The 25,166-nt window shown below is 33.9% G+C and overlaps 1 protein-coding gene across 3 annotated transcripts in view; it reads left to right on the top strand.

Moving 5' to 3' along the window:
- The window catches only part of ADGRB3 (adhesion G protein-coupled receptor B3), a 740,902-nt gene that overhangs the window by 669,983 nt on the left and 45,753 nt on the right, over positions 1 to 25,166 (top strand). For 2 of the 3 annotated variants that reach the window (XM_074398119.1, XM_074398121.1), the window contains 6 exons: positions 3,502 to 3,652; positions 6,367 to 6,436; positions 8,873 to 8,939; positions 11,261 to 11,346; positions 16,897 to 16,995; positions 17,311 to 17,482. In XM_074398119.1, the coding sequence (XP_074254220.1) occupies positions 3,502 to 3,652; positions 6,367 to 6,436; positions 8,873 to 8,939; positions 11,261 to 11,346; positions 16,897 to 16,995; positions 17,311 to 17,482 (645 nt within the window). The remainder of the gene's footprint in view (positions 1 to 3,501; positions 3,653 to 6,366; positions 6,437 to 8,872; positions 8,940 to 11,260; positions 11,347 to 16,896; positions 16,996 to 17,310; positions 17,483 to 25,166) is intronic. The other variant, XM_074398120.1, reaches the window with a different exon arrangement.

The following is a 25,166-nucleotide window of genomic DNA, read 5'->3' as shown; positions in this document are numbered from 1 at the left end:
TAACATTCATCACCTGTGACACTGATAAGACCAGTTTGGGGGTTTGGCAAGGCAGGCAAATCAGAAGAATTGCATGATGAACTTGAGACGCTAGTGAGTCTCACAGTTGGAAAGGTGAACTGCAAGGGCTTAGCTGTATGGAATTCAACACATGGAGAATGAATAATGAAAAACTCTAAGACCAAAGGTCACAACAGTGAGTCCGGTGAGAGTGATAATGAACAGTTGCCAAGATATGAACGTCTTTATTGAAAAGGAGATTCAGGATTTGAGGTTGAGGTTTGTATGTGGAAAAAACCCTAGTACTGAGGGAATCTAAGGGATGATTGATCACTAGGGTCTTGTTGATGTGGATTTAGGTTATGCAGGAGAAGAGATCCAACAATCCTGAGCCCAGAACACTAGAAAATCCACTTGTATGAAAGCTGATGTCATTTGTGGACAATAATAAAGTCTCATTTGAAAATTTCTATTTATAAAAGTTGTATCGTAAAGACAATTTCCAACTTAACCGATATAATATATCAGTAGAAAAATCAGTGTTTCCTTGTATGGATTGTTTGATTTTCTTTTAAGTTCAGGGGTACATGTCCATGTTTGTTACAAAGGTAATTGGGCGTCATGGGGTCTGGTTGTACAGATTATTTCACCACTTAGGTATCAAGCCTAGTACCCATTAGTTATTTTTCCTGATCCTCTCTTTTCTTCCTCCCTTCACCCTTTGATAGGCCCCAGTGTGTGTTGTTCTCCTCTGTGTGTCCATGTGTTCTCATCATTTAGCTCCCACTTGTAAGTGAGAACATGCAATATTTAGTTTTCTGTTCTGCATTAGTTTGCGAGAATAACGGCCTCCAGCTCCATCCATGTTCCTGCAAAGGACATGATTGCATTCATTTTTATGGCTGCAGAGTATTCCATGTTGAATATGTACCATATTTTCTTCACACAGTCTATCATTGATGGGCATTTGGGTTGATTCCATGTCTTTGCTGTTGTTAATACTGCTGCAATGAACATATACCTGAATGTGTCTTTATAATAGAAAAATTTATATGCTGTTGTGTAGATGCCCAGTAATGGGATTACTGGGTTAAATGATATTTCTGTGTTTAGGTCTCTGAGGAATCGCCACACTGTCTTCCACAATGGTGGAACTAATTTACATTCCCACCAACAGTACATAAACTTTCCTTTTTCTCCACAACCTCACCAGCATTTGCTATTTTTTGACTTTTTGCTAATAGCCATTCTGATTGATATGAAATGGTATCTCACTCACTATGGTTTTGATTTGCATTTCTCTTAATGTCAGTGATGTTGGGCATTTTTTCATATGCTTGTTGGCTGAGTGTTTGATTTTATATTGATTCTTCACATGATGATGCAAAGTGTAGCTCCTTTTTCTATTTTTCAAGATCATAGATTTTGCTATGCTTTTTGTATATGGTTAATTTTGTGACTTAAACCTCTTTAGTTCATATGTACATATTCCTTAAGTTGAGATAGCTTACCTCTGTACTTGGGGCAACTTAAGGCATAAATAAATATTTATCCAGCTATTGTAGAATACTGTTGTCTGAAGAAATAGGCCTTACTTCTTTAGTAAGGCCTATTTATAGAAATAGAAATCCATTTCCCCATTATCTGTGGCCGTATTATTGTTCAAAGAGACATGATTATTGAAATGTCAGTGGCTCAAAATTGCATGTGCTTCAATTTGTATTAGAATTAAAGTGGATACCGGGGAGTTGCAAAGTAAAGTAACGAACACAATATGCAGAAAGAAAATTTTAAAATCTCTATACTCAGACATTGAACACTTCATTATTTCTTATAAAATTTCAGTACACCAACACTTAGGGTCTTACATTTCAACATATTTATTTACAGTTTGATATAACTCTTTATTGATAGTTTAAAAACAGAGATGGCCTAGCTTTGCTAGTACATACAATTGAGTTGAAACAAACTGGTAGAGGAAACTGAAAGGGTAACAAGTGACTGAAAAAGGTAAACTAGTCTTTGGATAGCAAGTAGAAGAGTTGTCATTGGAATTCACATGGGATTGGCTACTACAGATGAAAAATAAGCAAACTAGACAATCTGCAGATATTTAACCCATAAATTGGAAAAAATAAAAGTCTCAATGTGTCAAGAATAGGAGGAATTACAATTGGTTAAAGCTACAGCATTATACCTGAGACTAGATAGAGGTATGAGGAAGTATTCAAGAAATCCATGATTTTATCATCTTTATAAGCAGAAACAAGTACTAAATATTAATGATAACAGTCATATTTGGTTGAACACTTGCTATATACCTAGCCAGTGCTCCTCAGCCTCTTAACATTATCTCTCATCATTTACACAACCTGCTGAGATAAACATGCTAAAGTTCTTTTTATAGCATAAGAAGAACTGGAAAAGTAAGTTAACATCTGGTGAAATGTAACAAAATAAACAAGTAATATGAATAATTTGGGCCAAAAAATTCTAATAAGATATTCTGCATTAGCAGTGGATGGTGGTAGAGATGAAAAGATATGGATTATAGTTTCATTTCTTTGTAGTGGGTTTTTTACAGTTTTTTTTTAGTTCTGCTGCCTTTGTTTTGCCATTTTCAATTTTTAAAAACAGTAAAATTGAGAATGACTGTCGAAGGAACAAATTAGTTCTGTTACTGGTTCTGGTTTATAAAGACTTGCATTTCAACAAGATTTATAAAGAAATTATACCAGTGAAGTAAGTAACAACCTTTACCAAAATGAAGCTACTGATTTTTTGCCAATGAGTTACAACTAAGGATCAGCACGTTCAAGGTGATTAAGTTACATGAAGAAAAATATCTACAAAATCATAGCTGTGTACTGCCAGTGTCTTGGTTAGCTTTTCAAAATTATTTTATTAGGACTCACATTGCAAAGTAATACCATAGAAGCATTGTGTTAATTACTTTAAAATACATATGCTATATTTGAGCTGTGTTGTTAGCCAAACCTCATTGTACTTTGCTGTTATACTTTGAATATCATGCAAATATAAGAGCAAACTAATTTTTTCTTTTGAAAGTCTGTTACATTTGCAGATACAATTTTAACAACACAGATAAAACAACAAAGAAAGATGTTAAAGGGAATTTTTCCTTTTCTGTTAAAAGGGAAAAATAATGTAGCCAAAATAATTAAGAGCATTTTCATAATTATACTTTAAAAATTCAAGTAAAACAGTAATTTTAATCTCCCTTGAGCTCAAATTTACATTCAGGGTTCTTCACACAAAAAAAAATAAGCCCAAAAATGGAATTAGACATATTTTTTCCATTATAAATATTGTATAGAGCATGAAGGCTACAGGGTTTATAATTTCTATAAATACTCTTGTCACTGAGGAGAAGTAGATATTTGAAATAAAAGCAATGAATCAAAGATTAACAGTCCTCTTCAGAACATGTGATTTTCCCTCTTCCAGGTTCAGTGTGAGTCCTTTTGTTTGTTTCCACAGAGCATCTGCACAACCACCACTGCATTTTTGCACTTTTTCTTCCTGGCTTCATTCTGTTGGGTTTTGACTGAGGCGTGGCAATCATATATGGCTGTAACTGGAAAAATTAGGACACGGCTTATAAGAAAACGCTTTTTGTGCCTTGGATGGGGTAAGCATATTAATATACCTTTTTGTGCTCTTCTCTAAATGACTTTGAACACATATTGCAAAGCAGTCAAGAGTGATTAGACACAGGCTACTTTTGTTAATTTCATCTATGGAAGTGGAAATACATGAGCTTGTCAATTTTGAATATTCATTGGCCATTTGGAACTTTAAAAGGAAGCAAGTATTGAATGCTCATGTAGCTAGTCAGTTAACACTCAAGAGCGCTGAGAGTGTGAGATGAGACCTGAGATACCTACACACAGAAAAACAGTGCTCTGTTAATATTTTCTGAAAGTGCAAAATATCTTAAAATTTTCAGAACTGAATGTATGTACTCCCACCAGGAAACTTAGAGCATTTCATTCCAAGAAATCTCAAAACAAAGAATACAGCTATTCATTTCACAGGGAGAAAATCATTTAGAGAATTAATGAAACCTCACAGCTAGTCGATGTAGTCCTCAAAAGTAGAAACCTAGAATTGCTGACAGACTGAGAATTGTTTCTTTACTTGTGTTTATTAAGAAGTTTCTCTCAAATTGCCTCATGACATGGACCTCTGAAAGATCTATATTATAGGGCCAATTGTAATGATAGCCTAGTTAATTTAAGAAGCTGCTTTTAGAAAAGGCCCAAATATACAATAATATCTACTGTATTAGAAGACTGACATATGGAATGCTAGAAGGAAACTGGAAAATTACAAATAAGTGTACTTATAACAATGCCAGAATAATTTAGACTGGAAAAATATTATCAAGAACACTTACATATTATTCATTAGGTTTCAGCAAGGTCTATTATGTCTAACTAATATATTAGGACTTTATGCACAGACAAATGGAAAAGCAGTTAATAAGAAGTTGAAGAGTAGGCCAGGCATGGTAGCTCATGTCTGTAATCCTAGCACTTTGAGAGGCCAAGGTGGGTGGACTGCCTAAGCACAGGAGTTTGAGATTAGTCTGGACAACATGACAAAACCCTATCTCTACCAAAAATACAAACAAACAATTAGCCAGGCATGGTGGCACATGCCTGTAGTCCCAGGTACTGGGGAGCTGAGGTGGGAGGATCACATGAGCCTGGCAAGTGGAGGTTGCAGTGAGCCAAGATCACACCACTGCACTCCAACCTGTGTGGCAGAGTGAGAGCCTCACACAAACACAAAAGTTGCAGACTTTGTTTTACCTAGACTTGCATCAAATGTTTGTCTAAATTTAATGACAAAGGCCTTCTAATGTTGAAGTAGTATTTCAATCAGGGGATATTTTTGCCATGAATTAGTACCATTCTAAGAAATACAGACTGCAGGTAAAAGAACACATTTTTTGATGATGAATAAAACGTGGTGATTTTCAGGATTGGTCACTACTTTGTTTAAAATTATTACTAAAAATTATGAGGAGAGGCTTCACAGACAATCTCCAAATTTACAGCTAATATCAAATTACTCTAAGTAGCAAAAAGCTAAACTGATGGTGCTAGAGTATCAGAAAGTTTATGGGTTGGCAGAATAGTGGTATATGTGTTTCATTATGGACAAATACAGCATAATCTAGAAAAAATTTTAATCTAAATTATATGAAATAAATACTATTAATTCTTCAGTTATAACCCTGGAGGGTTTTTTTCCCCTAATGAACTTAGTCCAGTCAATCGAAAAAGTCAACAAATGACATGTGTGAAGGAAGAAGAGGAGGAGGAAGAAGAAAAGGAGAAACGGGAGGAGTAAAGCGAGGATAAGGATGAGGAGGGTACTATATATGTATAATTTGCACTAGATAGATAGATAGATACTCACCAATGTTTGTTTAAAACTATGATGTGTCCCTCTGAAATGTTTTCCATAGTTCTTGTCATTAAATCTCATGAAGGAATGTGATGTCACTAGAGAAGGCTCACAGAGGAAAGAGAATAGCAGGAAGTATGTGAAATTACAGTAAGAAAGAAGATGGGCAGAGGAGATACAAAAAGATGATTAGATGATGGATTTTTCAGCCAGAAAAGGCAAACATGATCTTCCTGAAAAGAAGGCATAACCAAAACTTAAAAAAAAAAAAAAAAAAAAAAAGTTTAAACAGCATAGATTAGATCTACCAAAACATAGGGAGTTTCCATTGAACTTTAATGAGGTAAGTGTAATTCACATAAACTAAAAGAAGATGCTAGCTCAGAATCGGTGCAAGTATGTTGGTAATTGAATTTCGTATTTCTACATTCTTGTTATTATAAGCAAATTTTAAAGAAAGTGTTAACTGATGAGATTTATTTTTTTCCATCTTATTATAAGTACAGCTTGATGTGGATCAATATGTGGCCAATGGAATGTTCCACTTCTCTGATATTACATCACACCAGAACATCCAGTTTTTACCATTCTGATTTTATAACTATAAATTTCCTTTGTAACAGTGTAAACCCCTAGGGAAAAAATAACTTAAAAGATGTACTAAATCTCTGCTATTACTTCCACTTAAACCCATGTCAAATGTGGTGGTAACCTAGCAACATCAGAGAAGTGCAGTAAGTTAAAAGCTCAGGTACCTTTCTCATATTTTTCAACTTGAAAGAAATTTTGTAATAGAAACGTACCTTGTGAACTATCCAAAGATAGTTGCTCTGATTCAATAATCTGGAGTTTGTTCTGACTTTTCTTGAGCCATTATGCATAGTGATTATAACTGAATATGAACGTGTAACATTGCTCTTCCTGCAGGTTTACCGGCATTAGTAGTGGCCACATCAGTAGGCTTCACCAGAACAAAAGGATATGGCACTGATCACTAGTAAGTCCATCCACAGTGATAAATCATGTTTATGATTTAACAAATCATCAGAGTCTTGGTTGGCACTGCTGATGGCTTGCATTTTATCATGGAATCATTAAAATGCATTCATAAGGAATAAAACAAGGTAGCTTAATGCACAAAGGTTAAGAAATAAATGTGGCACTGTTCAGAATCTTTGTTTTAATTTCCCATTTCTTAATAAGACAAATGTATTTGCCTTTTAAAATATTTCAACATCTATTGTGCATGCTCTATCTCAAATAAGTCTGACATCTTTACTTTTTAGAATGCGATTCTGCTATGAGCTTCTAATTCCATTAATGATAATGTATATTGTTATTTACCAAGTTTCATCATGTTAGTTCAAGTTTTGTTGCTATGTTAGGGTAATGTATACTAAAAGTTATAGATCAAGGGAACCAATAGATTTCACATTGGAAAATACTTGGACTATGGAAGAAATTAAAAGGGAGAAAAAGGTATATGATATCAGCTCAGTTTATAGCTGTAGTGCTGATAAATTCTATGAGAGAATTTGTAGTAAAGTGTAACATTTTAAATCTAAACAATGCACTTTCATGTTTTATTTTATCTACTTCCAAGTTGAGGAGGCAATTAAAAAGTGGAGAAAGAGATGTGCATCTTATTGAAAGCATGTATTTTAAAGCATGATGTTCTGTTTAATTGTCTTGGGTTTGAGGTAGGAATCACTGCTAAGTAGGCTCTCTGGTAGGTTCATACAAATTGTGAACATACTGAGAGATATGTTTTCAATTTATTCTAAAGAAACTTCTGCAACATTTAAACAGCTCTCATCGGAGCATTTTTAATGAAATCTATATTATTATTTAAAATTCTGATACTACAGCACTATCACTTTAAGTTATTACTTTTTACAATAGCATAACTTGTTATAAATCTATTTTTGGAAAGTCACTACATTGGGAATATGGGAATAAGATTATATATATTATGGCTCCTGCTTTCAAAGAGTTCATAATTAAAGTCCAATACAATAAGCAATACATTTATTTTATAACTGTCAAGTTTTATAACAGTATAAACCCCTAGGGAAAAAATAAAAGATATACCCAATCTCTGTTAGTATATATTGAAAGATATACTAAATCTCAGTTTAAAGATTACTGGCAGTCTTAGAGATGAAATCTAAAGTGTTCTGTTAGATTAAGGTTTTTTTCTCCAGGTATATTTTTTAAAAATATATATTAAATTATCCACCTCAAAGTAGAAAAGTACATCTTTATCTTTCTGCTGTTATGTCAAGGAGCAATAACCAAATGCAGAATTTGAATATGCATACACATATTTGTGTGTGTATATATATATGTTGATATAGTATTTGTGTGTGCATATATAATTAGGTAAATATGTTTAATATATAATTTACATAGAGTAGCATCCACTCTTATATATACAGTTCTGTGAGTTTTGAGAAATACATAAGTCATGTAACCAACATTATAATATAGAGCAGTTTATCGTTAGAACAGATATAGAACAGCTACCATTTATTGCTGTTACTTTTGAAGGCAGCATGTTGATTCTGTGGACTGAGAAGAAATAGGAAAGGGTCAAATGTCAAAAAACAAGTGCTTGAAATAGTGGAAATGACTCTTTGCATTAGCAGCCCCTCATACGTCCTTCATTTTCACTTTCCTGGAGTCTGCATGGGCAGATGTGCCACCCTGCAAAGCCTCCAGTGCCAGCCCCATTCCCTCTGCATTTCCCTCTGCTGTGAAATACTGTTTCTCCCCAAATGGATTACCATGTCTCTATCAATGCAAACCTACATCTCCTGGTGAATTTAGTCATTGAAACAAACACAGCTGCACTTATTTATATTCAAAAGCTTATCCTTAGGGAACTTTCTTAGTATTTTGGTGAAAAAGTAAAATTAGAAGGAAAATAGCATGCAAATGTGGCTTATCCATTCCTTGCAATGATGGCTTTTAAACCAATTTCTCCCAGTGTTTCAATGGCCTCGAGGAAAAGCAGGTAAATGGCACGTGTAACACTCTAAAAAGCACACTGTTCTTGCTTTAAAGTACATTTGAAAAACTCCATAAAGGATATAAAGCAGCATTTTATAAAATTTAAATAATACTCACCTCTGTAATGAGAGTAAATATAGAAATCTCACTGCAAGAGTAATTTGTCCAAAATGTATCAACTGCCTGAAAGTAAGACCTTATAATAAAACTTTGTTTTCAGTTAGACATATATAGTAGTTCTTAAGAAATTATCTAATTCTAGTTTTTTCTACATCTTTTATGTATTTTTTTTTTATTACAAACCTTTAACATGTGCCAAAATCCCAAGGCTAAATGTATAATCTAAGTTGTTTGTATCATATTTCAGTGGTCTAATACTCGTCACTAATTTTTGTTAGTTCTTATCTGATGTGATTTTCAGCTGCTGGCTCTCTCTTGAAGGAGGACTACTCTATGCTTTTGTGGGACCTGCAGCCGCTGTTGTCCTGGTAAACATCAAAATCAACTTATTTTGTTTTCTTAGCAAAAAAAGACTACTTCAGTTCAATTAGAGTGGCAGTTTTGATAATGTAGTTCTTGTGTAAAAATTAAATTTAAAGTTCAATGGTCTATTACTCTGATTATCAATTGTTATTGAGTCTTTTATGATTCTAAAATATTCTTATTTTGAATACTGAAGAATATTAAACTGGGAGTGTGATATTTCTCTTACAGTAATTTCAGATTTGTGAAGAAATTTGAGTAAGTTTTAATGAATTCTTCCTCTTTAATACATAGAATCTCATTATTTACCATAATTTCACCTTTATTCTGTAATATCCATAGGGTTATTAATAGGAAATCTCTTCAAGGCTGCCCCTATCAAAGATCTAAAAGAAATGTATTCTCAACCTCAATGATACTGACATTTTGGAGCATATGTTTGTTTGTTGCAGAGGCTGTCTTGTCTGTGCCAGCAGGTTCAGCAGCATCCCTCTTCTCTACCTACTACATACAAAGTAGTACCCTCTAGTCATAACACTCAAAAACGTCTTCAGACATTTTCCCAGTGGTCCCTGGGGGTCAAAATCGCCCCTATTTAAGACTCACTTCCATATGTTATATAAGGATTTTCTCTTTTGAAACCACAAGATAATTGTTTAAAACTTTAAACTATGGTAATGCATAATATTTCCTTCCAATTTGCCTTTCTCTTTCTCCTTTTGGATTTATTGATTACAAGTCTTTCTTGCCCAGTAACTCTTTAAAGAAAAGGGAGGAAAGACATAGTCTAAATTAAATACAAATGTTCTTATTTCTGTGCAATTATATTTCTAATTGGAAAGTTAATATTTTGTTTCTTGAATGATTCATTCAAAAAATTGGAAGCTAGTGACATTACTAACTCTGATATGTGACTTTTTTCTTCCTTTAAGTTTGTTCTCCCTCCGATAAGCTGTCACAGGGAGCAGAAACTGTCTATGATTCACAAGAAAAATAAAATCAAGGCATGAATCTTAGCGCACAGGGAAATCAAAACTATTAGATACTGTTTTGTCTACTGTGCTGAATTTTTATTTAATCAACTGAATTATTTCCCTAAGCTTCTAGGTTAATACTCATATAACACTAAAATGAAGAAACAAACTATGTATATAATTGAAACACTGAAGTATGGTCTTTTGTGGGGTGATAAATTCCCTTATGATTAAGTTGTGGATTAATAGAATCCATAGAATATACTTTTTCTCTGAGCTTAAATAATGATAGGTACAGACATGAATAGGTGTTCTCTTGATTAAATGGTATCTTGTCAGGAAACTATGAAGAATGACTCCTCCTAAGTCCCCACTTAATAGGTATGTTTTGCATCTTCCTTACATCAGCAATTGAACACATTTTAGCTTTATATTACCATCTCCATTGGCAGCAGGGCAGGGTTACACCAAGATTGAAAAGAGGCAAGAAAGGCAAAAAGAAGAAAATATTTTTCATTATTATCTTGGCTTACTCATTGGACTGGATTCCTTGATCAGAAAGTGTTGGTAGATGAGAGAAATGTGGGGGCTCATCATAAGGTGCTACAAATAGACACATCTATGCAGCTTTTTACAGTTTTATATGAAAAAGGAAAACTACGATTTCTTTCATTTATTATGCAAAAGACCTTTTAAGTGACGGTAAGAAAGTCTTAGAAAATGATAAAACTGTACACTAGAGCATATTTTAAGAATTGGCACTAGTGTCCATTGCATAAAAGATTCCGGTGAATTGAATAGGCTTTCCTTTCTGCTTCGAAGACCATGGTACATCAAAATGCTTCCTTTCCAGAGAAAAGAATGACCACACAGCATGAGAAGTTTAGGCATTCTGTCCTCCATGCTGGGAATAATGACAAATCATCAGCACCTTTTGCTGCTAGGGCTCCCCCTAGCCTCATACTCTAAGATTCAGAATCTTCTAGCTCTCGGGCATAGGGTAATATTCATTTAGCCAAATAATTTTATGCAGGGTTGACTCAGACAAAAGAATGCCAGATTGTCATAGTATGGTACCATTTAAAAGTCAGGCAATTGAAGGTTAATTTCCCCAGTGTTAACTGCAAAGCATGGAAATTAAATGAACTTAATGTACTTTACAACTTTAAAGTAGCACACCACTGTTAAATCGTTCCGTATGCCTCTGTGCACTTATAAAATGTTTGAGAAGTGCTTCATACCACTACTACTGATACGGTGGCTATAAATTGATAAAACAGGATTTTCAGGACAAACAGGGACCTGATTCCCTTCACTATCATTGAAAGGTCAACTTTGTTTCTGTTTGACAGGTCAACATGGTGATTGGCATTTTGGTATTTAATAAACTTGTTTCCAGAGATGGAATCCTAGATAAAAAGCTCAAACACAGAGCCGGGTAAGCTGCAATTGGTAGATTTTGAAGGTTATTTACCAGTGAATCCCATACTCCAATTTCAGACCATCACTGACTACGTTTGACTGTGTGTTGAATATTGTTATTGATGTACTAGTGTGTCCAGTAGATTCTGCCATATAAAAGTTTCCAGTGTGCTATTTTTAATTAATATGACCAAAAAGCTAAAAATACTATGACATACCATTAAGAAAATTGGAGTTTAATTGTGCATATTACCTGCTTGTCAGAAAGGAACATTAAATGTTATGGCTAGACTTACAACAGTTGTCATTAGGTAAGGGTTTCCAAATCCTTCCTGGTTTTGATCATAAAGATCAGGAGGTAAATTGAACACAGTGTTGGTATGTGACAGAATAGAATCAGCAAACCTAAACAGGGAAAAATACTATATTTTCTTTGACTAATTGTATATATCAGGAAAAAATCTTCTCCCCTTATCAAGCACTATTTTTGTCTTATATTTTCATTCCTTATGACATTTTTAGTCTAACTGGCTAAAAAGTTATTCATAATTTTCATACTTTAACCTCTTATATAATAGCAATATTAAGGGAGATGCTTTTCTAAATTTTATAAATATCTGATAGCTTATTATATATTATACCTATCTAATGACAATGATATCTCATATATAGATAGTAGCTTTTTAAGATTATATTATTCTTTATCATATAAATTTGTTGACACTAGAATGAATTGTTAATGCCTTTGATTTTTTTCTTTGTCTTTCCTTATAAAAAGTTTACAACTTTCTCCTTTCCATTGAACTGTACCCTCATTCAAAACTTACCCGTATCATATTTTCTTCCATAATTTATGATATTACTTAATAGTCATAGTAATTGATCACTTGTGAAAATTTGAAGTCCATTGTGTTTTCATAACCTATGTAATGATTAATATAAGATAATGTATTTCTTTTCCCTAGCAAAAGACTAAATTTAATGGTTTCAACATAAAAATTTGATATCATTTATATCAAACATTAGAAATACAATAGTGTAATTAAAAATCACTGAAGTTTCTTCCTGAGGGAAGATCATTCTCTAATTTAGAGATTTTTTTCACTACAAATGATATTCTATAACATCCTTAAATATGCAGACTTGAACATTGTACAGACACAGCTTTCTAGATACTTTAAACACAAAATTTTCACACAATTACTCCTGTTATTATGCCACATGTCGTGGGAATTGGAGTAAGTAAGATTAAGTAATCTTAATTGGAGTAAGTAAGAGTAAGTAATCTTACTTACTCCAATTCCCACGACATGTGGCATAAAAAAAATCTGGACGTTTCTGTCCAAATTAATCATGTAAGAATATACTGATCAGACTGAGTACTGGGATAGAAACTCAGTTCTGCTGCTAGTAGTATAAAGTTATATAATTTAAACAACATCAACAACAGAATGGGACCCTTTAGTGGTTAATATAATACTTTGAGGTCAAACAAAGCCAGGCTTTATATTCAGCTCTGCAATTTACTACTTTGTCTATGTGCCTTTGGGCATGTTACTTTTTGCAACTCAGTCTCCTCAACTGCTAAATGGGAAAAATAACTCCTGCCTCATAGAGTATATGAAAATATAATGTATATAAAGCACACATTACAGTATTTAGCACATAGCAAGCAATCACTCAACAATGGCTGCTCTTATGAGGAGCCAACCTGAACAGATTAGATTGTTTTCACAGGTCTCTAACTGTCAACCAAGAGCCTATGATCCCCCCATCCATGACATGAAGGTCAAAAAAAGAGATGATATCATCTAAATGAATATGATGCTGAGAATTTATTACTTTCATTGTCAGTATTTTTTCTTACTTATTTTATGTATAAAGCCCAGTTTACTGTATAGCTGTTTATGAGAGATCATATAGGTTTAGAAGAAATGGCAAAAGTGTCAATCATGAATTTAGAAATTTTCCATTTCAATCTACATATTAACAAGTAAATTCTAATTTTAAAACCTCTTATTCTAAGCATATTCTTAGAAGAAGTTACATATGTTTCATTGGCAAAACTGAGTCAGTGTTTTTCTGGTTCAAAGGCCACTGCTAGAGAAGCAGGAATGTTAATTTATGTTATAAAAACAGAATGTTGGTTACTGTCCAGAGCAAAAAAGAACTAGTAACAAATTAATTTCTTTAGGTTTTCAAAATATATTTCTAATATAAAGTACTATTTTAGCTCAAGGAAAATATAGATTAAAATTTGTACTCCATTCCAAACCGTGACTGAAGGAAATTTTTGGAAGGTTTGAATAAATTTAGTTCACAGAGAAGTTGTGAGGACAGTGAAGAACAGTCCCCAGTGAAGAATTAATAATCAAAATTAACTAAAGAAAGATTAAGCAAAAAGATAACTTGGTCGACTTGACAACTCACCTTCCTATTTGTAAAAATATTGCAGCTTATTTGAATATACATATATATCAAGCATCCTAGGTTATTTAAAATCAAATATTGTACTAAGATGTTCCTTCTCCCATTTTTTGTTTCTTTGATCCCTTTCTTCTTTTTATAATCAGTTGTTAAAAACAGCCAAGCATATAGTTTGTGCTCAATAAATATTTGTAAAACTTGTTAAACTATTGTATTAAGTTTTATAAGACTGAAACTATATTAATATTTTTTTCTACAGAAATTCTTTTTTTTTTAACTTCTATTTTAAGTTCAGGAGTACAACATAAACTTGTGTCACAGGGTTTGTTGGACAGATTATTTCATACTCAGGTTTTAAACCTAGTACACATTAGTTTACCAAGAAGGAAGTTATTGCAAATACCAACACATCTTATATAAAATGATAATTAGAAGAATAAAATCAGGATAAAAGTCGCATGTATATATTTTAGAACATCTTAAGCAGAAAATTTATGATTCTCTATTTTTCTGCAGTGGAACTTTCTTATTTACTGTCTTAAACTTCTTTGTCTTATCTACCTGAAGCTAAGGAAACTGACTTACACTAGTACTCTTTACAAATTTCATGTGATTTTTTTAAAGGGCGGCTGGTACATTTCCTTTCCAGGGAATATTTTATGTTATTAACAATAAATTAGTCAGACTTTTTTTTCTTTAAAAAAAAAAAAAGGGGAAAATTACGTGGCAACAGGAACTAGAACCTGTAGATTTTAAGATCCACGGTAATAACTGGAGTAGACAGAACTATGTATCTGAAGATCCACAGTAATAACTGGAGTAGACAGAACTATGTATCTGAAGAGTAATGTGTGTAAAGTTTTTCTGTTTAATTTAACTTTGGTTCTATAATGTGATCCTCTCCTGGTGCCCTGGTGGACATATGGGTTAAATTTAAATGTATGGACAACTCGTTTTTTTACTGTTTGAACTTATAATTATATAAATGCATATTTCTTCTACAATAAAGGAACAAGATCTTATTTATCAATGCAGCAATTCAATTTAGCATCTAGACTATGTGTTCTTCATATTATATTAATTTCTCTAGTGGTCACATAAACTAGGAAAAAGCATTACATGTCTCTAGGTAACTGATCTTTATTCTACTTCATGCACATCCAGTAACAGAATGCCAAAGGTGTCCAACCAGTTAACATCAAGCATCGTATTCAACAGTTAGCGCTGACTAAGGGAAATAGGCATAGATCTTTTAGTTGTCCTCAAATGAATCTTAACTAAAGACAAATAAGCATTTAAAATAATGGCTTAAAATTTATTTTCAGACAGGCCCATACTTAGATTAAATCACACTTTTCAGGACTAAAATACTTACACCATGTACTTAAAATTACTTTTTGGTAATATTGGGCTTTCAATCTTGTTTTAGAGCCTAGAGGCAACATATTCTTAGATTAAGAAAAGACAGCTCCATCATAAACACCATACAGCCTATCTTCTGTGATAAAGGAGACAATATATAACTAACCCATGCCTTTTTCATATTAATCTGATCGGATTTAACAAGATTAAAGAAATTCAGATGTTTAGTTAGAGCAGTAGTTAGTACTTGTTCCTGTTTGTTCATCAAGATAATTTATGGAGTTTTAAAAAAGGTAGATGCCTCAGCCCTATCAAATTAGAGTCTTTGTGGTTGGGGTCAGATAGATAGCTGATGTGCAGCCACTGCGGAGAATTCTAGCCTATGTACTCCTTTGGGATGTACACATCAGCATGTCTACTGAGGCATTCCTAAACTAAACTGGATAGACTAAGGGCTACCTATTATTTTGAAAAGTGTGGACACATTTGGCTAGTACACATGCCCTGGGCTGGATCAGTAAAGTGAAGGATTTAGTGTTATATTCCCCACCCCCACACCCATCTCCGAAAGCTCTGATTTTTCTCACAGGATCTGCTGATCAATCTACTTACTTAATAACTTTCACATTTATTATCTCATATCAGCACTATTTACAAATGAGTACACTTATTTAAAATAAACCAGAGATTCTAAGTTATGAGCATCTTACACCTTTCTCTCTTCTGCCACTTTTCTTATGCACCTAGTAATGCAACTCCATTATAAGATTCTTTAAGAAAACCTACAAAGTAATCATTTTAGACATCAACACCATGTAGGAATGGAGTATGCACACCGCAGAGTATTATTCCAACGCATTTGGAATTTTTAATTCAAGTAATTTCTCTTTGGTTTTTCCTAAAAGGTTCCAATAAATCTGTAATTTTCAAGGTACCCTTTTCTAAAGCAAAATGTGTATAAAGTTTTCTCATTTAATGTGACTTTGCTTCTATAATGTACTAAATGGAGTAAGAATTGTTTGTTTGAATCTGAATTTGCTTACAAAATCCTCTAGAAGAGAATATCCATTTAAATGCTAGGAGGTTGGAGTCTATGACAAATGTTCAGAAATAATATTTTGAACAATTATGTTAAATGTGTTCTACTAAAGCAGAAAGCTATCACTCTTTAATTATCAACTAATATTTCATCAAATTTTATTAGCCTCTATATTCAGATCATCCTAAAATATAGACAATACATTGATATTATAAGAATATAGTATCTGTTGAGAAGAAAACTACATCTTCACCAAATAATTGAAGACTCCTAAAATCCATTTCTTACTATGTTGGACTTCTGAGATAATTATTTACATTTCAGAAGGTTTCCACAGATATATGTGCCTTCTGCAATTAACAATGAACATCCTCAGAGCTTGGAGTCCCCACATGTTTGATTATTAAGGGTCTGAATAAAGGGTTTTCACTGTGTGTCTACAGAAGCACATGCTTATGTTTAACTCAGTGTATTGAGCAACTTTGATCAATAGACACAAGGGCCATTTATGGTGTGATGATGGACATGTTTTGCATGCAGCAAAGGCCCATGTTAAAAGGTAAATGTTACAAAGATAATTTGTAGTATAAATGCATTTTTACAACAACCTAGGGCATTCATTTTTGATAAATATACTTTTCTGCATGAAATCGTATTTAAAAGCTAACTTGCAGTAGCAACTTTTTTTGTGACAATTCAATATTTTGTTCTTTTTGTGGGTGTTCTGTTTGTTTGCAGTCAGATGAGTGAGCCTCATAGCGGTTTGACGCTCAAATGTGCCAAGTGTGGAGTAGTTTCAACAACAGCTTTGTCAGCCACCACCGCCAGTAACGCCATGTTAGTCCGAATCATTTACATCTTCTTGTTACAAATCTTTTACAATGCATGTGAGAAAATGCTATGATGAAAAAAATTGTGTTTTCTAATACAAGAGCAGAGAGTATATTTAAATATTTATAATTGGCAACTGCCTTTATAACTATTGTGGGATAGTGTAATACAAAAAAAATAACTCTCAAAAGTCATCTGCTTTGTGGTTTCCAAGTTAATGGTCTTGGAAACACATACAAAAATGTTTTGTTGAATGGGGGTTTGGCTTTGGCCTGGGGTGTGATGTACAGCTACGAAATGTTGCTTTCTTGGTCTCAACAGGGCATCTCTTTGGAGCTCCTGCGTGGTGTTACCCCTTCTGGCTTTGACGTGGATGTCTGCGGTTCTGGCCATGACAGATAAACGCTCCATATTGTTTCAAATACTTTTTGCTGTGTTTGATTCATTGCAAGGCTTTGTTATAGTCATGGTCCACTGCATTCTTCGGAGAGAGGTGAGAAGTATTCTTGTGATACAGAAGAGTGATGGTTGGAAGGGTATTTCCTTGCTAACAAATGTGATCTTTTAATATATTGATGTTCAGATTAAAGCTGGTCTCCTTTATTGACAATCGGGAATCAAAGCTGAAGACATGCTATAAGGCACAGCTTGGGAGGACCCCCAGCAATCTAAAAGTGACAGATTAAAACACATGGGAGTATGCCAGGAAAAACACAAGCAGAGGTCTCAAAAGGCAGGGAGAATAGATTTAAGAGAAGCTACGTGGAGTGATTTATATAAATAAGTCTGTTAGAAAAACTAGTGAATAGTTTGCTAAGAATGATGGTTTCCAGCTCTATCCATGTCCCTGCAAAGGACATGAACTGACACAAGAAAAGAAAACCAAATACTGCATGTTCTCATTCATAAGTGGGTGTTGAACAATGAGAACACATGGACACAGGGAGGGGAACATCACACACTGGGGCCTGTTGGGGGATCGGAGGGCTAGGGGAGTGATAGCATTAGGAGAAATATCTAATATAGATGATGGGGGAAAGAATGCAGCAAACCACCATGGCACGTGTATACCTATGTAACGAACCTGCATGTTCTGCACATGTACCCCAGAACTTAAAGTATAATTAAAATGAAAAAGAAAAATTAGTAAGAGGGCATACAGGCATATTTTTAAAAGACACAGTTCATGAGCATAATGCAGTGATAATTCTTAAGCTCGTTCCCTAACTCATGTTTTTTCACACAGCACATCCTCCTTGCTTATAAGAACTAATGTTATTTTAAGTAGAAAACATTGAAGATGAATGCTTAGTTCTTTTGTCTCTATGCAAAGTTATGGTTATGATTACTAAGGATTATTGCTTTCTATATTATGGTTACTCTCAGAAAAATACTGAAAGTACATACAGTCAGACATGATAGGCAGTAATTGTCTCCAGAAACTGTAGATGTATTATCACAGCGTTTCTCTAGATTATGATTGAGATTCATTGTCAGTAGCAGAGAAAGAATGAAGTCATATTTCATGAATGAAGACAGTAACCAGCACCAGATCCATCCAGGACAGTGAGAGATTGCAGACTTGAGTTGTTTAAGAATAAAATGATGTTTTCCAACCTGTGTGAAAATTATTTTGAATGCTCGCAAGCACTGAGAGTATTTACAAGGTTTATGAGTCATTTTAGCATTTACTCTAGGGATGAGTGGTGACAAAACACACGCTGACATAGTGCCGTGCTAGTCATTTTGAGAAAACAGTCTACTCTGTCATTTTGCATTATCTAGCTTGTTTGAGAACTTTATTGCAATGTGCACATTGCAAAAAAACACGTGCATATGAGTTTTGCAATGATGTGTACAGATAACCAAAGGCTTTTTACCTGACCTACCAGATGGGAAGAACAATATTTCTGAGGTATTTTATTTTATTTTAGCTTGAGAACTTGATTGCAATGTGCACATTGCAAAAAAAAAAAAAAAAACAAAAAAAAAAAAAAAAAAAAAACATGTGCCTATGAGTATAAACCCTATAGTTTTGCAGTGATGTGTACAGATAACCAAAGGCTTTTACCTGATTTACCAGAGAAGAACAACAATATTTCTGAGGTATTTTATTATTATACTTTAAGTTCTGGAATACATGTGCATAACATGCAGGTTTCTTACATAGGTATACATGTGCCATGGTGGATTGCTGCATCCTTCCCCCTGTCATCTATATTAGATATTTCTCCTAATGCTATCCCTCCCCTAGACTCCCTCCCCATAACAGGCCCCAGTATGTGATGTTCCCCTCCCTGTGTCCATGGGTTCTTATTGTTCAACTCTCACTTATGAGTGAGAACACGTGGTGTTTGGTTTTATCTTCCTGTGTTAGTTGGCTGAGATTGATGGTTTTCAGCTTCATCCATGTCCCTGCAAAGGACATGAACTGGTATGGCTGCATAGTATTCCATGGTGTATATATGCCACATTTTCTTTATCCAGTCTATCATTGATGGGCATTTGGGTTGGTTCCAAGTCTTTGCTATTGTGAACAGTGCTGCAATAAACATCAGTGTGCATGTGTCTTTATAGTAGAATGATTTATAATCCTTTCGGGTATATACCCAGGAATGGGATTGCTGGATCAAATGATATTTCTGGTTCTAGATCCTTGAGGAATTGCCCCACTGTCTTCCACAATGGTTGAACTAATTTACACTCCCACCAACAGTATAAAAGCCTATTTCTCCACATCCTCTCCAGCATGTGTTATTTCCTGACTTTTTAATGATCGCCATTCTAACTGGCATGAAATGGTATCTCATTGTGGTTTTGATTTACATTTCTCTAATGACCAGTAATGATGATATATTTGTGGCTGCATAAATGTCTTAATAAGATACAGATGTCAGCAATAAAGCAAGTGTATTCTAAGAACATTCTATGAAGAAAACCAATGAAAACAGATAAACAGTAACTTCATATTGCAAGGGGAGGAGAGTATTTCAGCATTTTAAAAATCGGATGTTTACAGCTGCCAAGCCTTACTATTCCTTTAGAAAATTTCTACCTAGAATATCAGCATTAAAAATCTTCCAAGTATTGAATTATTTATAGACCAAAGAAGTAGAAGTTAAGAAGAAATTGAATAATAATTTAGCTTATGTTCTTCTCCAACTATTACCATCCTATGGGTCTTCTATATTATTAGCACTAATGTATTTAAGTAACAAAATTGTTCTAAATGATACATAATGACAGATGATAAAGAAGGGAAGAATTCCAAGTTTTAAGTAAGATACAGGATGATATACCTGCATGCAGACATGCAGTTTTTAGAAGATATTACCTTAGGTATTTAGGAGAAGGACAGTGCTGTATCACTATATAAACATCTCTTTTTCTTCAGAATAAGCTTGCTAGATAGTCTTAAGCTATCATCAAAATATGCAAGTTTTAAAGTGGCAGATATTATGATGGCTAATTATCAATTTTTTACAGTTTATATGAAGAAAATTACTGGGACAAAAATTGATTTCCATCAGAACTTTTTCATACTTGCTAATTTGACTGTTTACTGTCAAAAACATGATTTAAAAGTAATTAAATCAATCATATGATAAATAATTCTGCTAAAGTAGATGTCTCTAAATACATGTTTTCTGTACTAATGAAAAATAAAAATATGGATACATATCTGTTGTTGCATTTTTAATTATTAGTTCCAGTTGAAAAATTTTATAGCAAATAAGTTAACAGCAGAGTGTCATAACACTCTTTAGCTCCATCATTGAAATGACAAATCACATATTCCTTTTTTTTTTTTTTTTGTACTGAACACTAAAAATATCCTGTAACACTGCTACAAATACACAGAGCAAATTTCAGTTATAGGGCAAGTCTGCTTCTGAATTCCTAGAGGAAGATTTTATTTAAACACCCAAAGGCCCTTGTTTAGAACAATTTTACAGATCCCAAGGAAGATATCATAGGAGACCTCATTTGGATCACAGAAATTCTTTGTTACCTTCTAAAGGTATATTGCCTGACACTAGCAATGGGTCTATCTCAGGTTACTTGTGATCACATTGCCCTGACATTTATGATGGTCTAAGAGAAGTATCTTCCCATATCCTCTCTGTCTCCACTGAACAATAATTTCATAAAGATATACCAAAGCGAATGGAAATGATAGCTACATGTAAAACATTAGGTAGTGATTTATATCTATTAATTTATAATTGGATCCTAGAAATATAGTTTTATCCCTACTGCTTTTCTCTTTAAAATATTTGCTTCACTAAAATTTATGTGGTCTTTTCTTAAAAATATATAAGCAATGCAAAATATATATTTTTAATTTATAGACTGGATATATATATACATATACACACACACACACACACACACACACACACACACACACATATATATATATATATATATATATATATATATATATATATACACACATACATACATACAGACGTATTTCTACTTCTATGTATTTTTGACGGATACTAACAGAATTTGGTCTTTAATGACTGTCCCAATACAAATTCAGGCTTTACCCATATTTACTATTTCTGTGGAGGAAGTGGGTCTTTACAGGGGGAGAATGTAGCCTTGCCCGAACGAAGGAGAAAAGAAGTGAAACACTATAACTGGGATATTTTGAATGTGGTGTGTATAGAACCCAATTTATTTTAAAAGTGCCTTTACTTTTAGTGGGTCCAATTTTAAAATCATTTCATATCAGTAGAGAAGGGAGAAATGATTACTCTGTTCTGCCAAATCAATTATATCCCACTAAAAGAAAAATTTGAATGTTTACCTAACTATTCGTTTTGACCTTCAGACCTAAAATCTTAATATTTAAACTTTATGAAACTTGTATTACTGAAAATACAATTTCCTCCTCTGGAATAACTTTTCATTTGAATTACTTACTAAATCTCTCTGGGGAAAAAAGAAACAAGACAAAAAGAATAAGAATTTTTTTAAAAAAAGGATTTGCTTTATCACAACACATACTTTTAGCAACAGAACCTAAATCTTAGAAGCTAATATGTACAACAGCTAATAAGACAGAATCGAATAGAAATACAGATATTTTCTTCATTTATCCATCATGGCTTGATTAGAATTTATTTGAATTAAACGGATAACAAAACATACTATTTACTGTTCCCTGCATTGCTATGGAAATGGAAACAACACAGGAGTTATGAAACCTCTGAAATAGTTACTGTTGCTAGGAAACCACTTTCTTGGTGCCTGCACATTTTACTCATCTTTCTGTCTCTGGCTGTGCCTGGCTCTAAGACAATCTTACAGCTTGATGTCAGAGGTGGAAAATCACAAGATCGTGATACAAAATAAGTTACAATAAAACTCTTTCACTAAATGGAAGGATAAAAGGAAAGTGCTTAAGTGGATAATTTTGTCATGTCACTGTGTGAGAATCCTGTGGCTGTTCTGTAGCATCACTAGCAGGGCCAAGCTTTGCTTTTTTCTTTCCTAAGCACTGGCAGGAGGTCTAGGCTGCACCAGATGAAGCCCCAACATCTGTATCCAAACCCGTAAAGTCATTTTGTAGCAAAATGCTTAAAATAAACACTTTTCTTTCTTCTTTCTCCCATTCCCACCCTTTTAAAGCCTACTTCCTATTTAGTCTTACTATTTCCACAAAGTGTACAGATAAACAAAATGATTTTACATGAGCATGGCAGTGAAGACGTAACACAGACAAGCATCCTTACCTATCTAATCTAAAACCAATAATCTCCCAAAGTAAATCATTTTTAAAAATAAAGCCAGTAGCAATGAAATAACTAGATAATTTGTAAAGAGTCCATATTGCATATAATATAGGTTAGATAGAGAGTTACATGAACCTCCAGCTTTGATTACTTACAGGGAAATTTAGTAAGACTCATTAGCATGGAAGGGTATATCTGTGCCTTCCTTTAGTGCAGCACGGGTCCGCTGTTTTAGTTCGTCTTTGAGAGGAAGGAGGAGGTGATGAAAGACTTCAAAACTCATGAGTTTTAAAGGGAACAATGAAGTTAGAGGATTAAGGAAGTGAAGATTTCAGATAGAGGAAGATGGACAAAGGTTATTGAGCATACTGTTTCCATGGAGTGGAGCCTTTGGTGAATAGTAGAGAGTCTTCTCTGGGACCATATGAAGCACACTGAGGCATAAAGCAAATTATGTAATCCTGGACCCTAGAGTGACTTTTTTTTTAATAGCTATGACTGCAGCACCAAAAGAAAAACATCACTTATAGCATTTGAAGACATAGCATTGACTAAGTGATGTCTTGTGCTTTCTGGTCAGGGTATTCAGTGACCATAATAAGTGGCCATTATGAGTGGTCTCATAATGAAACTGAAATAGATTTCAGAGAGTTCATAAGTAGCTTAGGGAAAAGAGGGTCAGGGTACAGATTCTAACATTTTGAGCTTGCTCAGAAGAAAACTTCAATCCAATATCCCTGATGAACACCCATGTGGAAATCCTCAATAATATACTGGCAAATGAAATCCAGCAGCACACCAAAAAGTTTATCCACCTTGATCACATCAGCTTCATCCCTGGGATGCAAGGCTGATTCATCATACACAAATCAATAAATGTAATCCATCACATAAACAAAACCAATGACAAAAACCACATGATTATTTCAATAGATGCAGAGAAGGCCTTCAACAAAATTCAACAGCCCTTGATGCTAAACACTCTCAATAAACTAGGTATTGATGGAAGGTATCTGAAACTAATTAGAGCTATTTATGACAAACCCACAGCCCATACCATATTGAATGGACAAAAACTGGAAGCATTCCCTTTGAAAACTGGCAGAAGACAAAGATGCCGTCTCTCACTATTCCTATTCAACATAGTATTGGAAGTTCTGGCCAGAACTATCAGGCAAGAAAAAGAAATAAAGCATATCCAAATAGGAAGAGAGGAACTCAAATTGTCTCTGTTTACAGATAACATGATTGTATATTTAGAGAACACTATCGTCTCAGCCCCAAATCTCCTTAAGGTGATAAGCAACTTCAGCAAAGTCTCGGGATACAAAATCAATGTGCAAATATCACAAATTTTCCTATATGCCAATAATAGACAAACAGCCAAATCATGAGTGAACTATCATTCAGAATTGCTACAGAGAATAAAATACCAGGAATACAACTTACAAAGGATGTGAAGGACCTCATCAAGGAGAACTACAAACCACTGCTCAAGGAAATGGGAGAGGACGCAAACAAATGGTAAAACATTCCATGCTCATAGATAGGAAGAATCAATATTGTGAAAATGACCATACTGCTCAAAGTAATTTATAGATTCAAGGCTATTCCCATCAAGCTACTGTTGACTTTCTTCACAGAATTGGATAAAAAAAACTACTTTAAATTTCATATGGAACCAAAAAAGAGCCTGTATGGCCAAGACAATCCTAAGCAAAAAGAACAAAGCTGGAGGCATCACACTACATGACTTCAATCTATACTACAGAGCTACTGTAACCAAAGCAGAACAGCTGTAACCAAATCAGACAGTGGTACCAAAACAGAGATACAGACCAATGGAAAAGAACAGAGGCCCCAGAAATAATGCCACGCATCTGCAATCATCAGATCTTTGACAAACCTGACAAAAACAGCAATGGGAAAAGAATTCCCTATTTAATAAACGGTGTTGGGAAAACTGGCTGATCTTATGCAGAAAACTGAAACTGGACCCCTTCCTTACACATTATACAAAAATTAACCCAAGATGGATTAAAGATTTAAATGTAAGACCTAAAACCATAGAAACTGTAGAAGAAAACGTAGGCATTACCATTCAGGACATTGGCATGGGCAAAGACTCCATGACTAACACATCAAAAGCAATGGCAACAAAAGCCAAAACAGACAAATGGAATCTAATTAAACTAAAGAGCTTCTGAAGAACAAAAGAAACTATCAAAGTGAACAGGAAACCTACAGAATGGGAGAAAATGTTTCCAATCTATCCCTCTAACAAAGGGCTAATATCCAGAATCTGCAAGGAACTTAAACAAATTTACAAGAAAAAAAACTAACAACTCCATCAAAAAGTGGGCGAAGGATATGAACAGACCACTTCCTAAAAGAACACATTGAAGTGGCCAGTAGACATGAAAAAAAGCT

Source organism: Saimiri boliviensis, chromosome 4, assembly GCF_048565385.1.
Source record: "Saimiri boliviensis isolate mSaiBol1 chromosome 4, mSaiBol1.pri, whole genome shotgun sequence".
NCBI classification, from domain to species: domain Eukaryota; kingdom Metazoa; phylum Chordata; class Mammalia; order Primates; family Cebidae; genus Saimiri; species Saimiri boliviensis.
This window is presented reverse-complemented; position numbering and strand designations above follow the sequence as displayed.